We start from the raw sequence: 17650 nt of genomic DNA, 5'->3' as shown, positions 1-17650 counted from the left end.
TCTTTTGCATTAGTATCTTCTACGTATTTATTGCACACATACATGAGTGCACACACACACACACATTCCACACATCTATACATTGAAACACTTGGTGTGTGGGTCTGTTATCTTTCTTTAAGCAAAAATAAACTATATATAACCTGTTGAAATATACAAGCATATTCTGATATTGGGAATAAAGATATTTTAAGTTCTTTAAGGTCTATTCTACACAGCGCAGATCTTAGGTAAATTCAAAGAAGTGGGCTAAGTTTATGGCTTTATCCTAGAGCAAGGTTAGCAATCTTAGATGAGGAGATGGCCTTTGTAATTTTAGAGTGAGTAATCTGTAAATAGATCGATGGCAGAAAATAAAAACTAGGGAAGTATTCTTTCTTAAAGTGGGAGGGGGGGTGGAATTTAGGCAGGAAAATAGAAAGTGCAAAAACGTTACAAGGCAAAATATGAGCTAATATATGTACATTTTGATATCTGTTATGCCTTGTATTCCCTCCTCCCACTTGCAGAGAAGTATCCAGAGCTCCATTGCAAGAGATATATATATATATTACACACACAGCTGATAAACTAGAAGGTAGGATGAAGAAAATAACTGCAAATCAAGGGGCTAAAAACTAAAAGCCAATATGATTCTTAGATGGATTTTTATAGTGCTATTTTGTTTCATCTTCACATGACTCATATTAAAAAGTAATTTAACCCCCCAAATCTCTGTTCCCCTCCAAGTTAATAATATGAATTACCAAAATGGAAGTTTAAATGAGAAGATTAGACATGGAACTCTGCTCAATGTTTGTAATTACAAACTCAAAGAAGAAACATGACAACTGTCTTTCCTAAGTAAAACTTCAGAAGTAACTTTTTATAAAAGATCATGATTCCATGAGTCTTCTAAAATCTTGAAATGATTTGTCTTTCCAACTGGACTGCAACTGGGCAAAGGGACTGAATGTCTTTACCATCCATCTACTACTGTGTAAAAAAGGAATCGTACATTTAGCTTCAGAATGTCACAGACTTATACCTTCCCCCTCCCTGCTCATTCTTCTGCCCCCGTTACCTAGCAACAGGTAACCTCAGCAAGAGAACACCAAGCCTAGAACAAAGCAGTTGGTCCCTGGCTTCATTTGCTTGGCTAAGCTGCTCTAAGGCAGACGCAGAAGATATCGCTCCAGACCGAGTTGGCCTGCGTGGGCGTGCAGCCGGTTTTCTCCATTCTCTCCGGCTTTCCTGATCAAATTTCTCCATGGCTTGTATTGAGAATGTGTAAGTACAAAACAGTACAACTGAATTGTTTTCCTGTGTAAGTGGGACATGGACGAGTGAGTCAGAGGTGGTATGGGAGGGGATCCCAAATACTTGTAGGTTATAAACTCAGGTAGTAAGAATACTGAATTTAAGGGTGGCGGTTTTTAAAAGTAATTTCAAAACAGAAGTTATAAATCCTTCGTCTAAATAGTGGGGCTTAAACACGAGGAAATTCGTACTCTAGGGTGCGGTATGGGTGGAATGAAATCAAATTTTAACAAAATTCCATGTGACCATTGAATGATGCTGCATAAAGAGGAACAAACTGCAGTGTTTTAACATAACTAACCTTTCTTCGGCTTCTGTGGAAAGAAAACATGTTTCCCTCGCAAGTGTCGCAAGCATGCCTGCCAGAATCTGAATGCTAGGTTTAGTGGATCATTGATCCTACTGGTACTGTAAGAGCTGGTGTTTTCTATGGCATACCTACACACTGTGGCCCTTAAAGAAGCTATCTGGGTCTTCTAGTCTTCCTTGCTGCCGTGAGGAGGTGGGGTAAGAGGAAATGGGGTGGAGCCACGGGTTAGTCAACAGGGTAATCACAGAACCTGGTGCCAAAGAGGTCGAATTGTAAAAGTGTTTTCTGACTACACATGGGAAGAGATAGAGCTCTCTCCTTTCCCCTGGTGTATTCAGTGAGTTCAATCAATCATGTATTTCAAGATATTTCCTGGTTGCTGCATTTTCTTTTTTATTAACTTATTTATTTCTATTTTTGCAAGCCCTGAAGAACATGCTTCTTCACCCATAGCAATGGCTGTAGATGGCAGTGTGAAACCAAGACCAGATCCCAACATACTCCTCCAGTGTTCGAGTACCATGCTGAAGGAAGAGGTGGAATCCTGGGGCAAACCTCGTATGCCTTTGAGACCTCCCCTCTATGTGCCGCCAGATCTAGCAAGAGGGCAATTGGAGGGCCCCGGGGAGAGAAGAGGATCTTGCATTCCTGTCGACATTTCAAGAGCTCTCAAACACCCATACGGGTCACCACCTGCTGCTGAGAAAGGGTCCCTAGCAACAGCAGAAGTAAATAGTTCTGTGGGGTTGGCAGGCTGTAGCCAGATGGGACAAGATTCTATTAATGTGTCCCAAAAATTCCCTGGCCGCTCTCCCTCACTGAAGATACAGGGGACCAGGGTCAGCAATGAGGGTGCTGAGAGTGGTGTCAATAAGGCAAAGTTCCATTTGGCTTTGCAACAAGGTCAAGGGTTCTTTCCACCCAGGGGCCCACTGATAAAAGATCCCCCACCTATCCCCACTATTAGATCAGGGATAATGATGCAGGTGCCTCCAGGAAATATGAAAATGGCTGGCAATGAAAGGATGGCTCAAGTTCCTTTCCCAATGGGAGGCCCATGGTACCCCATGGATAATTGGCCAAGGCCCATCACCGTGCCTCCTAGTGTTTCACGTTTAGGTTGGTTCACTAATGGTCCTTGCTTTATACCACCTGTACCTCCGAGTTCCCACCCATTTCTCAATTTACCTATGCCTTTTCCTCCTCCCCCAATGTGCCGTCCCCCACTGCTTCCCTATTTTGGCAATTTCCCTTCTAGTGAACTGCCACCTCATCCATTTTTAAACAGAGAGAACAAATCATAAAAAAAGAAAGGGGAAAGTAAAAAAGTGTAGGGGAAAAAGGTGAAAGCTATTCATTTATGTTTTTGCATTTGAAACCCTCTACCTTCTTACTCTCTGTTAAGCAATAATGTGCCTTACATATGTGGATATTCAATAAAGATCCTAAAGGTGGAATTGTTGTGCATTATTTTTTATAAACACCACTCTGGGAGCCTAAACCTTTGATTCTGTTTTCTATTTTAAGAAATTTAAATCAGTAATGTCCCAAAGTTTTCTAAGTAGCTTAGTTGGCTCCCTATCACTGGCTTACAGCTGTGTGACTGTGTAGAGGGCCCATTGGAATCTTTCTAGACTTGGCCAAGTCTAGGGTGGGGAATTCCTACCTACTTAAGATTATGGGGGTTGTTCAGAGCAGGATAGGTGTATTAAGGTAAAAAAGGTCCATAAAGGTAGACCAATGTCCAGATAATAGAGAAGAATGTACCAACAGAAAAGTAGCTAGATGAGACTGAGGTGAGAATAACAGAGCTAACATTTCATAGTTAGAGGCAGAATCAGGCTGACAGGTCAAAAAGGAAAATGGGCAGGAGAGATGGAGAAAGCATTGTTTGAAACATGAGCTAGTGTTTGCCTCTCAAAACTGATGATTATTAAGTACACTAGAGGCCCGGTGCACTAAATGCATGCATGGAGGGGCAGGGCAGGCATCCCTCAACCTGGCCTGCACCCTCTCACAATCTGGAACTGCTGGCTCCTAACTACCCACCTGCCTGACTGCCTGATCACCCCTAAGCACTCTGCCTGCCTGCCTGATGCTCCTAACTGCTCACCTGCCTGCCTGATAGCCCCTAACAACTCTGGCTGCCTGCCTGATTGTCCCTAACCCCTCTGCCTGCCTGCTTGCTAGCCCCTAACCATGCTCCTGTCTGCCTGATCACCCAGAACTGCTTCTGCCTGCCTGATTGCTTCCAACAACTCTGGATGCCTGCCTGATCACCCCAACCACCTCTGCCTGCCTGCCTGATTGCCCCTAACCACTCTGCCTGCCTACCTCATCACCCTAACCACTTGCCTGCCTGCCTGATTGCCCCTAACCACCTATGCCTCAGACCCTGCCACCATGGCTTCGTCAGGAAGGATGTCTGTAATGACATCCAGGAGGTTGTTCGGCTATCTGGTCTAATTAGCATATTACACTTTTATTATTATAGACTAGAGGCCCGGTGCATGAAAATTCATGCACTGGAGGGGGGTCCCTCAGCCCAGCCTGCCCCCTCTCACAGTCCAGGAGCCTTCAGGAGCGGGAGGTGACCCAGCGATCAGGGGAAGGCGACACTCCATAACACCTCTGCTGCCACTGCTGGCAGCTCAAGCCTCAGCTGGCCTTGGTTACCTGAGCCTCGGGCGGCCCTAGGTGGCTGGGCAGCTGCCATCCAAGGCTTGCCTGTGCCTTGGGCTGCCTCTGGGTGGCTGGGGGGCTGAGGGGACTGGGCACCGCCATTTTGTGGCTGTGGGCGCCACCATCTTTGAGGGCATGGCAGTCAATTAGCATATTTCCTCCTTATTAGCTGTGGGCACCGCCATCTTTGTGACTGTGTGAGCGTCAATTAGCATATTCCCTCATTATTAGATAGGATGGTATATGTAAGACTGGCTTAAAAAGCCCAGGAACAAGGTAGAGCAGAGGTGATCCCTTTACCCATTCTCTGAAAAAAGGGCTAGTATATACTTAGACTTATAAATGCAAGTGAAAATATATCACTCTGTGGGATCCCTTGTCACATCCCGCGTGTTTCAGGGTTCCCGTTCAGGTCCGGTTTCTGGAGAAGGCCGCAATCAAAATGAAGAGAAGCTAGAAAAGAATCAATTTGGGTAAATGGGGGGCCAGGCGGGAGCCCACCTCTAGTGGAGGACTACCCACTGCTCTGGCCTTTGCCATCCCTTTTATTGGGCTTCTGAGATACACCCATATCCTTTAGGCAGGAAATTCCAATAATAGACAATCAGCAAAAATTTACATATGATTAACAGGTGAGAGTTGCTTTAACTACCAATGTCTCAACTAAACAATGAGTGACTAGCTCTGACCATTCAGAGCAATTAAGGTTGACCAAAGCATCCCGGATTCCCTTTTCACATTTAACTTCCAATGTCTCAATGTTCGGTTTCCGGCATCTCCCCCCAATTCCTTCCTTAAAAAATCTTGCATTTACAGACCAGAAATAAACATATAAGAACAAAATATGTTTGAGTCCCAATTTCATTGTCCAAAAGTTTTGAGTCCAAAGTTTCAATGTCCAAAAGTTCTGAGTCCAAAGTTTAAATGTCCAAAAGTTCCTCAAGTGTACATGTCAGCAACGATATCTGGATGGTGGACAAATGGTGGCGATGCAGGTCCGACCTCTGTGGTTTGGACCTGGGCAATCTGCAGTGACGCACATCTGCTGACTGCTAGTATGGCAAGGCATGGTCAGCATCTTCCATCTCTGGACTATCTCCTCTTGTCTTCATGGCTGGAGCATTCCTGTTAATTCCTCTCTGTTGCAGGAATCCAAATGGTCTTGGAGTTGTTTTCTGAAAATATACAAACATATTCTCGACCAAAAGTTAATAAAGGAATCTTTTCTATAAATTTTTCTTGGGATCCTATTATTTTTTGCCCAAACAATTTTCCTTTGGCTTATTTTGACACCATATATGTTTTTCATGGGTGTCCTGCTGTATGAAAATTAAATTTCAAAGTAAAAAAAATTTCTAGATGTAATTTACTTACAGGATATTTTTTCTTACATGGTATTTTTCCACCATCCTCCTTTTTTATTTAATTTTTAGGAGGCTTTTGGAAAATTTTTATAATGCAGTCTTGATAACTTTAAATTTTTGCACAAAAATATGACTGCTTTAGGTTCATTGCATGTTAAGCAATTTTACCATGAAATAAACTACCAATAGAAATTTTGGTTAATACTTTAGGAACAGCTTTTTGTACAATTAAATTTTCTTAAATATTCACTTATTTCATTTAGCCAATTTAAATTAATCTGAAAACTTGTCTACTATTTTACTGTCAAATTTAATACTCTTAACAAAAATCTTAGTTTACACTGTAAATATTAATGAAAAGGATTATTTTGCATCCTTGAGAAAGCCCTGAGCATTCCTGGATTTAGGTATAGGGCAGCTGCCATCAGCCAACTCTCTGTTGCCTGGGTCTCAATCTAAGCTGGGCCAAGTCTCTTTCTGTTATCTGGGTCTCTTCCAGATCTGAGTTGGGCCAAGTCTCTGTATGTTACCTGGGTCCCAATCTGAGCTGGCATGGGAAGCTCGAAGCAGCCATGGGGCAGGAGACCTCCCTCAGAAGGGGCGAGTGTTCAAGCCCCTGCAATGTTGGGGGGTGAGGTTCTGTGCCCCACCTCTGTTGACCCCCAAGTTCTCTCCTGATGGCCCCTCTGCGACTGTGCCTGTCTTAGGTTGTTCCTCCCTTGAGGAATCTTACCCGTCATTGACTAACCAGCCATCCTCCGGGGCCAAGCAGGGTGATGTGAGGTTCAGTTCTGTCTCCTTGGTAGCCTTTGCCCCTATGGCCTCCATGCCCAGCACCTGCCTTGGGATCCCCTCGCCAGCTGGCGGGGCCCCGGCACTGATCACATGTCTTGGGGAACCCAGGTTTCTTCTCCAGGCAGGGCCCAGCTCACGCCATTGTGCGAGAGATAGATCCATGGTACCAGCCACCATGAGGCTTCAACCTCAGCATGAACAGAAAACTCAGGCAACACCTGTGGGCAATTGGATTGTGAGAAGAGGGTCCCTCTTGGCAAAAAGAGCAAGAAGGGCCAATATAGAATGCTCAAGTGCCTTCCCAGGGGGCCTTCCACACAGTGGAAGGGATTAAATCCTTTCATGTCCTTATTAAATTGTTGCCAAACATTCAAAAAATTAGATTTTTAAGTTTGTTTGGGATAATTGTACAATATGCTGTTGTAAAATATCAAAAATTATTATAATGACACTGTAGAAAATATCTTGTAAGGATACTTTGCTCTAGGCATGGCAATTCAATTTTCAAACTGGCTGTCAATTTCTTTTTGTATAGACAAGGTCTTAGTTACATTTTCTGCACCTCTCTTTAATTTTACACACAAAGGGGCAGTGGTTTGATTTTGTGTCATACAGAAGGGAAGCTGGGTGGCTACACCTGTGTAATTATACTTCCTTGCCCCACCCATTTTTCCTCCTGGATGACCAAGGTGTTTGGTATTATTGGTGACTACATTAGTCAGGGGATCAGCCCACGTAAGGGGTCTTACCCATGAAGGGTCAGGAACATAAGTCCAAAACACTTCCACATTTGTCCCAGGTAATATTACCGTACAGATGATTACTGCTAGCATGGCAAGAAAGACGTTCTCAGGCGTCAGTACCGTCTTCTTTACCATGCCCAGGAGACCTCCGGGCTGTTTGTTGTCCGGCTAGTCCTCCTCCTGCTCCTCATCTTCAGTGGACTGGTTAGAGTCGCTGCTCTCTGTGGCTGAGGTAGTTGATTGTCTGCAGCTGCATGGTGTAGCTCCAGGCACAAGGTCCTCATTAGTCTGGCTAGTTTCTCTCTTGGATCCCTGTTGCAGTTTAATATTTCTAGCAGGAATCCACACGGGTTTGGAAAAATTCTCTGGGAATATACAAGCATACCCTCTGCCAAAGGTTAATAATGGATCAGGTCCCTTCCATAAACCAGAATCGGGGTCCTTCCATTTAACTAGATCATTTTCTTTTGTTTTGTTCTGGCACCAATGTAGTTCCATAGGTGTCCTACCTTCATCATTACAAGTGAAAAAATTTAAAGTAATTAAGGCTTGGTGCAGCCTACCCGCAGGTTGATTTCTCCATCATCCCCCCTTTTTGTTTTTCAAGTTGGGATTTTAGCCACTGATGCTGTCGTTCAATAATGGCCTGTCCTTGGGAATTATATGGTATTCCTGTAATATGCTGAATTTTCCACCTTTTACAAAATTCCTGGAATTGACAGCTTGTATAAGCAGGCCCATTATCAGTTTTAATATTTTTTGGAACTCCCATGACGGCAAAAGCAGCTAGGCAATGATTAATAACCTGTTTTGCTGTTTCTCCTGTAGATGCAGTAGCCCATAGGACTTTTGAAAAGGTATCTACAGAAACATGTAATGCCCCAAGGCATCCAAAGGAATTATAATGCGTTACATCCATTTGCCAGATATGATCCCTTAGCAAACCTCTAGGGTTGACTCCTGTGTTAGGCCCTTGAGGTAGATGTAACATGCAAGTTGGACATTCCTTAATAATCTGTTTTGCCTGTTGTCGAGTGATTGAGAATTGTTTAGACAACATTTTGGCAGGCTGATGTAAAAGCTGATGAGATTCTAAGGCTTCTTTTAATAAAGCAACCAATTGATCAGCCTGTGCATTTCCTTTTGTTAAAGGACCAGGTAAGACACTATGAGCCCTGATGTGAGTGATATAAAAAGGATATTGTCTCTGTTGTACAATCTGCTGAACTTGTTTGAATAGTAAAAATAAACTTCACTAAGCCATTTCAAGCGGGCAGTTTCAATTCTATTCACTAAGTTCGCAGCATAAAAGGAATCAGAGACAATATTAAGAGGCTCTTGGAAATCCTGCAATGCAGCTTTAATAGCTTCTAGTTCAATTCTTTGTACAGAAGTATGACTGGTCAGTATGACTCGGTCTGAATTTATTGTATGATAGGCAGCTTTCCCATTTGATGATCCATCAGTAAAAACAGTTAAAGCTCCAGGAATAGGTTCCTGTCTAGTATTTTTTTTTTGGTCTAATGATGGAGGTATTATATAAAAATTGTAGTAATTTATCTTTCAATAGGTGACAGCTAAGTTCCCCTGAATATCCACTTAACCCAATTTGCCAATTTATATCAGTCTGAAATAGCATTTCTATTTGCTTCCCAGTGAGGGGGAGGTAGATACACTGAGGCTCTTCCCCTCTAAGTTGTTTACAACATTTCCTAATTAGAAACAATAATTGGGCTAATAATTCTACATATGTAACTGCAGTTTTAGAGGATTGATGCCCTAGGTGGACCCATTCAATAATGGCATCAGAATTTTTATTTTGAAAGATGACTCCAGTGGGACTATTTGCAGTAGGATTAATTTGTCCCAATAAAGGTAATTCGGACTGTACCCGTGCTACTTGAGCTGAGGAAATTGCCTGCTCAACTCGCAGCAACTCATTCCTAGCTTCATCTGTTAAAGTTCTGGGAGAGGAAAGATTAGAGTCACCTCTAAGTAAACTAAATAAATTTGTCATTTCTCCTGTAGAGATCTTCAGATAAGGTCTTAACCAGTTAATGTCCCCTAATAATTTCTGAAAGTCATTTAAAGTTTTAAGGCAATCTTTTCTTATCTCCACCTTCTGAGGCCTAATGCTTTGATTTTCAATTATGGTTCCCAAATATTGGAAAGGTGTTTCTTTCTGTACCTTTTCTGGAGCAATTCTTAAGCCCCATGTAGGGAGTTCCTCTTCCAATTGGGAAAACATGGCCAAAGTCTGCTCTTTCAGTGGGCTTGCTAAGAGCAAGTCATCCATGTAATGAATAATGTAACATTGGGAGTATTTGTCCTTTAAAGGCTGAACAGCTTGAGCCACATATTTTTGACAAAAAGTAGGGCTATTGGCCATTCCTTGTGGTAAAACCTTCCATTGATATCTTTTCATAGGCTCTATATTATTAATAGATGGCACAGAAAATGCAAACCTCTGTTTATCTTGAGGTGCCAAGGGAATGGTGAAAAAACAATCTTTAAGATCTACTACTATGAGAGACCAATTTAAAGGAATTTGTGAAGGCGCTGGGAGTCCAGGTTGTAAAGCTCCCATGGTATGCATAGTAGCATTAACTGCTCTAAGATCATGTAACAATCGCCATTTTCCTGTCGCCTTTTTAGGAATTGTAAATATAGGCGTATTCCAAGGACTATTGGAAGGTTCTATGTGGCCAGCCTCTATGTGTTCTTGTATTAATTCATGAATATGACTTAATTTCTCCTTGGTTAGTGGCCACTGATCCACCCATACAGGTCTATCATCTTTCCGTTGTATAGGATCAGCATGAGGGTGAGGAGACTGAGCAGTGACCGCTCCTAAAAAGGTTGATGTCCTATCTGAGTTATTAACTGCTGTCCTTTGCCGGTAACAATACATGCCTGTAAACCTTCTAAAATATCCCTGCCCCATAAGTTGACTGCAATTCCAGAGATGATGTAGGGCTGAAACCATCCTGTCTGTCCTTCCTCATCTTGCCACCTTAACACTGCAGCACTACGTTGTGTGTCATCAGGAACTCCTACCCCCTTAACTGAGCCCATAGCTTCTGTCGTGGACCAACTTGGAGGCCAGAATTCTTTACTGATAACACTAATATCCGCTCCAGTGTCCACTAGTCCCCTAAATTGTTTTCCCTCTATTCTTAAATTAATCATGGGACGGGTTTTGCTAATTTCATGTATCCAATAAATGTCTGAGCTTCCAAATCCTTGCATTCCTCTTTTCCTATTTATAGCCTCACCTTGCTGAACATAAGGTAGAATTAATATCTGAGCAATTCTTTGTCCTGGAGTAATTTGCATAACATGATTACACTCTAGTATAACTTTAACTTCTCCTTCATAATCTGAATCAATGACTCCAGGCAGGACAGTTAGTCCTTTTAGAGTGTTTCCACTCCTCCCTAAGATTAATCCTAAAGTTCCCAGTAGCACAGGTCCCCAAATTCCTGTAGGAATAGCTTGCCGAGCAATATCAGGGGTCAAAGTGACCGCAATAGTGCTGTTAAGATCCAGGCTTGGGTTTCCTGGAGTTGCTCGGATGAGGGAATCCACTGTGGGCCTTATAGAACAGATTTCCCCTATTGATGACGGGGCTAGGGGGCACCCCTTTGGCCATTTCCCGGCAATTGATCATGCCCTCTATCTTGATCTAGAGGCTGCCCATTTCTATGAAATTTTGATCTACACATACTGGCCCAGTGGTTCCCTTTCTGACATCTAGGACACCGAGAGACTGAATCTGGAGGCTGAGTGTTTATGCCTCTCCCTAGCCTTCTCGGTTGCCCACATTCCTTTTGGAAATGTCCTCCTTTTCCACATTTATAACACCTCTTATTTCCACCTGTTACTGCAGCAGCAAGTAAATTTGCATGAAAAGTGCCTGATCCCACATTCTGACATGCTTGAATCATCTCTGTAATGGTACTATTTCTTCTCAGAGGTATCAGGAATTTCTTACAGTCAGCATTGGCATTTTCATAAGCTAATTGCTGAATTAAAATATCTCCTGCTGCCTCATGTTGAATCTGCTGTCTCACTGCTCGAGTGAGACGAGCCACAAAATCAGAAAAGAACTCTGTAGGTCCCTGCATACATTTACTAAAGACTCCCTGAGGGTCCCCTTTTGTTGGAAAAGCACACCAGGCTTTCCTTTCACAAAGTCTAATTTGCTCATACGCCTGTTGCACATAATGTAGCTGATTTTGTATATCCATATACTGTCCCAGTCCTGCCAGCATTTCATAAGTTATTTGAGCATTTGGCCCTCCGTTTGCGCGGGCTTGCTCTTGACATTTTTCCAAAAATTCTCCCTTCCATAGTAAATAATCTCCTCCATCCAGAGTTGCACGAGCCAGAGAATACCAATCAGAAGGAGTTAAGAATGCTTCAGAAATATTATTCATGATTTCTCCTGTAAAAGGAGCCGTTGGACCATTTTGAACAACACTTTCTCGCAAAGCTTTTATCATTTTAAAATCAATTTTTTCATGGTGTCTTGTTATTTGATTTGGGTTCTGTGGATCAGCTACTTGTATAACAGGAAAGGCAAGCCTTTCTTCCACAGACATCTCCTTCATTCCTTTTCTGATGGCTCTCTGTATAGATGATTCTATTGGCGGCCTTTTTGGCGGCGAATTAAATGTTTCAGGATTAGGACATGGAGGTGGAGGGGGCCATAAAGGCCATTCCTTCAAGTTTTCTTCCTGTTCCTCTCTAGGAGGAGCGGAGGGAACCACACTAAGGGGTTCCTCCTCAGCCTCTCTAAAAGGCTCTAGTGAACTTGATATTGCGTTCCCCATGGAAAAACAGTTTTGTTTTGTTTTGTTTTTGTTTTGTTTTTTTGAGGTAAGTTTTTTCCTGCTGCTGAGCTTTTTTCAAATTTTTGAGCAACTTTTTGCCAAATACTCAAGATCTAATGTGCCTTCTTCAGGAAACAAAGGGTTATGTTCTATAACATCAAACAAAAACTACAAAATAATACTTTCTGAAACTTTTAATTCCTTAAGCATACAAACCAAAATTCTAATTCTTCCCCATTAGCCTGGTTAAAAAAGACATTCCCACCCTACTTACAGATCTGGATTCTGCAGCTGGCCGTGGGCTTTTGAGTGCGGTGAATTTTCCACACCTTTTCTCGGTGTATTTTTCCTCCTTCGCTCTAGATGAAAACCATCATCTCCTCCAGAAGTCCCGTGTGGGCGCCAGATGTGGGATCCCTTGTCACGTCCCGCGTGTTTCAGGGTTCCCGTTCAGGTCCAGTTTCTGGAGAAGGCTGCAATCAAAATGAAGAGAAGCTAGAAAAGAATCAATTTGGGTAAATGGGGGGCCAGGCGGGAGCCCACCTCTAGTGGGAGGACTACCCACTGCTCTGGCCTTTGCCATCCCTTTTATTGGGGTTCTGAGATACACCCATATCCTTTAGGCAGGAAATTCCAATAATAGACAATCAGCAAAAATTTACATATGATTAACAGGTGAGAGTTGCTTTAACTACCAATGTCTCAACTAAACAATGAGTGACTAGCTCTGACCATTCAGAGCAATTAAGGTTGACCAAAGCATCCCAGATTGCCTTTTCACATTTAACTTCCAATGTCACAATGTTTGGTTTCCGGCATCACTCATGTGAAATTATTTTCTCTAATGGTGCTACTTGCACTCTTCATAATGTGCTATAGCACCCCATTAAAATGATGGTTCTGGGAGATTATCAAAATGCCCAGATGGGAGCTTTTTCAAGTTCAAGAGACAGAAATATGGGTATAGCAAGCAGGGTGGAAAGATGGCCATTCTGACCACTGCACAACTTAATTCACAAAATTGCCCTAAAACACAGTGCCATTGTATATGAACAACCACTAGATTAGAAATGTCTTTAGAGGACAATTCTTCAAATGAGCATTTTTCATGCCCAGAGCTAATGATGTAGGTGGTGTAAGATCTCAGTTAAAGGCTGACAAAGCCCACAGATCCAAAAGACACCTATCCTACAAGCAAAACCATTAATGTGCTTTTAGCACCAATAACTGTTTCTTTGCTGCCCTGGTAAAAAGGATACATTGGTCGGGTAAGTTTCTTTGTCTCCTAATAGGTTGTTCTACATTTATAGGTGGTAGTGCAAAGCTCAGAAGGAGCTTGCTAAAATTTCCCTAAGTCTGTGTATGTCCTGAAGCTGGCACAGTTCCATCAATTCACTGTGGTGGGTTGAGAAGAAGTATTCAGCAAATCATTTGACAGCTGTTCACTATAAGGTAGCTTAGTCCCAGCATACCAAGCACTTATTGAATTTTCAGCCTTAATGAACAGAGGAGTTGAGCATGCTTATTGTCATCAAAAATCTCTTTTGAGCCAGATGTTAAATATTTTGACAAGGAATCAAGTTGTTGTATCAATGCAGTGCTGCATTTCTGGAGAGTTGCCAAAAGGTGTGGTAAGTGGCAGCAGAATAAGGATACTTTTTCCTTCTTGAAGGAAGTGCCCTGATAAATGCTCATAAAGACTTTACTCACAATTACAGCAACCATGACAAATTCACTGTAACAAAAAAGTGCCACCAACACGATCTGCTCTTTTTACAACCCTCTGTTCTCTTTCCAGACACCCTGTGTTTATTTTCTATGTCCTTCCTAAACACCTAAAGTAAGCAACAAAGAATAACTATTAGCAAATAGAAGCATTGAAGTTTTATTTATACCTCTGTGGTGCCTATTTGGATCTGTGGGTTTTGTCAGCCTTTAACTTAGAACTTACACCACCTACATCATTAGCTCTGGGTATGAAAAATGCTCATTTGAAGAATTTTCCTCTAAAGACATTTCTAATCTAGTGGTTGTTCATATACAATGGCACTGTGTTTTAGGGCAACTTTGTGCACTGGGCCTCTAGTATATATACTAGAGTATATATAGTATATATATGCATGAAATTCGTGCACTGGTGGGGGTGTCGGTCAGTCCAGCCTGCACCCTCTCCAATATTGGAACCCCTTGGGGGATTTCGAGTGCTGATTTAACCAGCAGTCAGACATCCCTCTCACAATCTAGGACTGCTGGCTCCCAACCACTCACCTGCCTGCCAGCCTGATCACCCCCTAACCACTCCCCTGCCAGCCTTATCAATGCCTAACTGCTCCCCTTATGGCCCAATCACCCCCAACTGCCCTCCCCTGTTGGCCCAGTCTCCCCCAACTGCCCTCCCTTGCTGGCCTGGTCACCCCTAACTGCCCTCCTTTGCTGGCCTGATTGCCCACAACTACCCTCCCCTGCTAGCCATCTTGTGGTGGCCATTTTTGACCTCATGGGGGCGGCCATCTTTGATCACATGGGGGCAGCCATCTTGTGTGATGGCATGGGGGTCAATTTGCATATTACCTCTTTATTAAATAAGATATATACTATATATAGCTTATGTAGCGCTGTGTACCTATATAACAGCTATCAGTAAATGTAAGGATCTAATAAGCTTGAGATCCTATTGTTAAATGCAAGTGAAATGCAAGTATTTTTATATATTTTTTTATTGATTTCAGAGATGAAGAGAGGTGGGGAGAGAGAGAGAGAGAGAGAGAGAGAGAGAGAGAGAGAGAGAGAGAAACATCAATGATGAGGAAGAAATGTTGATTGGCTGCTTCTTGCAGGCCCCCACACTCGGGACAGAACCCACAATCCGGGGAATGTGCCCTGACTGGGATTCCAATCAAGACCTCCTCATTCATAGGTCAATGCTCAACCATTGAGCCAAGCCAGCCAGGCTGCAACTATTTTTTTATTCGTGTCTTCTGTATAGAAATACTATATCATTTTTTTTATCACAGGTCCTCCAAGAGAGCAAAACATCCAGTTTTAAACAGATGATTGCCTTAAAATTAATTTTTTTAATTATTCTGATGTAATATGGGTCAATATTAATCCTATACCACAACATCCTATTCATTTTGAAAAGTGCTTATAACAAAATATATTCAACACTTCTGAAACATGTATGTTTTCCCTTTCTTTTCTGTGGCTTAAATAGCTCCTAAACATGAGAGGGAAAGATAAACATCGACCAAGTATTCTTTTCTTTTGAAGGGAATGGGAATGGGTTAAATATTTCCTATTCTAAGTTTTAATCATTGTTACAAGAAGATACATGTATTGTTTATTATTTATAGTTCTCAATATATTCCTTGTCATAAGACTACAGCATAGGAATTTTAATGGCTTCATATTCTCTACAAGACAATAATTAACTGTACAACTTTGACCTTTTTCATGTCCCAAAGTGTGATTCACTAGCCATTTTTATTTTCTTCTTTTACAACTTCTGTAGCCTGGTGGAAGAGGCACACATGCAACCAATCAAACTACAGAAGGCTGAAAAGGTTAAAGTTCAAAGCGATGAAATTTTTTAAGTTTACAACCTTTCATAAACCAGAAATGACATTAAAATTATACCTCATTCAGCCCAGCCGGTGTTGCTCAGTGGATTTAGCATTGTCATATACACCAAGAGGTCACCTGTTTGATTCCAGATCAGGGCACATGCCTGGGTTGCTGGCTCAATCCACAGTAGTGGGCATGTGGGAGGCAACGGATTGGTGTTTCTCCTTCTCTCTCTTCCTCTAAGAAATCAATAAGAATATATCTTTAAAATTATACTTTATTCTGAGAATTATTATAACAAAAACACTAAATAGGACCAATAATTTATTTCCACTGGAGTCTTAAGTTTGATATCATAGTGCTGTCTTCATCTACCATGGTACAAGAGGTTTATATGTGACTATCACTAAACAACTAGGTAGCATAATGAGTGAGAAAGATATCCTTCCTTAACTATTACATTGCACTGTAACAATGGGTTTTGATTATCAAATGTTACTAAGCAATGTTGATTTTTAAAGGACTTAAATATAGAACTATATAAAATTACTCTATTTCAAAATCAATGGGCCAAAGCCAGAGAAAAAAAGAAATTTTAGGCTGACAAAAAACACTCAGTCATGTCATAGGTTAATTCCATAGCTACCACAAATCCTTGTATGTCTTCTTTGTAATGAGCTAGATTGAATGATATTCCCACAGAAAGAGCAAGTGATGAAACTAAATTAAGTAAAAGAACCCATCTATTTCTCTATGATGACATTCTTTTTTTCCTTTATATAATGGAAATGCATAGCATTTATCAAATCAACTCTAAATTTGAGAAGTCAGAGAAACTGTGCTTTATCATGCAATCTTTTTCTTAAGTGCTTGAGTAGGTACTACTCTTGCTAAAGACTGATTAAATATATATGCTTCCTAACCCAACTTGGGGACTTTACTGCCACTCAGAAAGTCTTTCTCAATAGCTTAATTTCTCAAAGAAACTGTAATACTTATTTTCAGAAAGTGACTCCACCTTTGTTTTTTGTGGATGGACCAGCATCCTACTTTATGGAGGTAAAAATGACTGTATTTTTCTCAACTCTGAAAACCTCTGCCCAAGTAGTATAAAATAATATGAATCACACAGATCCATCAATTTACCATAAAGGATTTTGTCCATCTAATGGTGTTTAATCAGATAATTCTTTTAAATACATACATGTATAACTGACTTCAAACAACACCCTGATTGTAAAAGCTTTGACTTAGAGGCAGAACAACACAGGGAGTACAAGGGTTGATGGACCGTGTTTGTGCATGTGAGAAAGAGAAAACCAGATGGAGAAAGTCAGAGGAGTAAGAAGCAGCTGTAAATTGGGAGTACTGTGGGAAAAGTAACAAATTTGGATATGGGAGAACATAATCCAGAGAAGATAGAAGAGGCAGTTTGAAAAGAAAGAAGAGTTGTGGATTGAGTGCTTCATGACAAAAAGGGCTTCGTGTAGGAGCTGCACATTTGAAAGGGTGGGGATGAGGTGATTAGAGAAACACTATCCAGTCTTCTTAAAAACGAATCTACCTCTGCTGCTTCATTCCTTCCTGTAAATATAATCTGTCCTTAGATAACAGCCAATCTCACATTCCCGTGGTGAAACTGGAAGCCCTCTCTGATTCAGGTTTCATCATTCCCTCAAACTGGCTTTGACAAGCAGACACACCATCACCAAAGTTAACTTTATTAGTGAAGTGGGTATACAATGAATTAATCTCACAAAAGAACATTTTCAGGTTTTCAAATATACCAGATACTGAACTTTTTAAAATTTAAATTTCAATAATTTTTCTCTACTGAGGCACACTAATCATTTTTTAATTTTTCCTTTTCACTCCTCCCACTAAGTCATAAATTTCTGAGGTGGAGCTGCTGGCTTTATTAATCACACTTCATCCAGAAACCAAGTAATCTATTATTTTCCCCAGAGGACATATTTATACCTCTTTTAGGTATAAAATTCTTTTTTTATTTTTTTAAATATATATTTTATTGATTTTTTACAGAGATGAAGGGAGAGG

General features: G+C 41.3%; 1 protein-coding gene across 1 annotated transcript; it reads left to right on the top strand.

Annotated features, from left to right (window-relative positions):
* Positions 1–1249: 1249 nt before the first annotated feature.
* On the top strand, positions 1250–2913 carry PRR32 (proline rich 32; the record flags this gene model as incomplete). Its single annotated transcript, XM_079764420.1, has 2 exons — positions 1250–1269; positions 2034–2913. 2 exons carry the CDS (start codon positions 1250–1252, stop codon positions 2911–2913), a joined length of 900 nt encoding a protein of 299 aa, XP_079620546.1.
* Positions 2914–17650: the final 14737 nt, after the last annotated feature.

The sequence above is a fragment of the Cnephaeus nilssonii genome (assembly GCF_951640355.1).
Source record: "Cnephaeus nilssonii genome assembly, chromosome: X".
In the NCBI taxonomy this organism is placed as follows: Eukaryota; Metazoa; Chordata; class Mammalia; order Chiroptera; family Vespertilionidae; genus Cnephaeus; species Cnephaeus nilssonii.
Note: the sequence above shows the minus strand (reverse complement) of the source record. Positions and strands in the feature narration are given on the sequence as shown.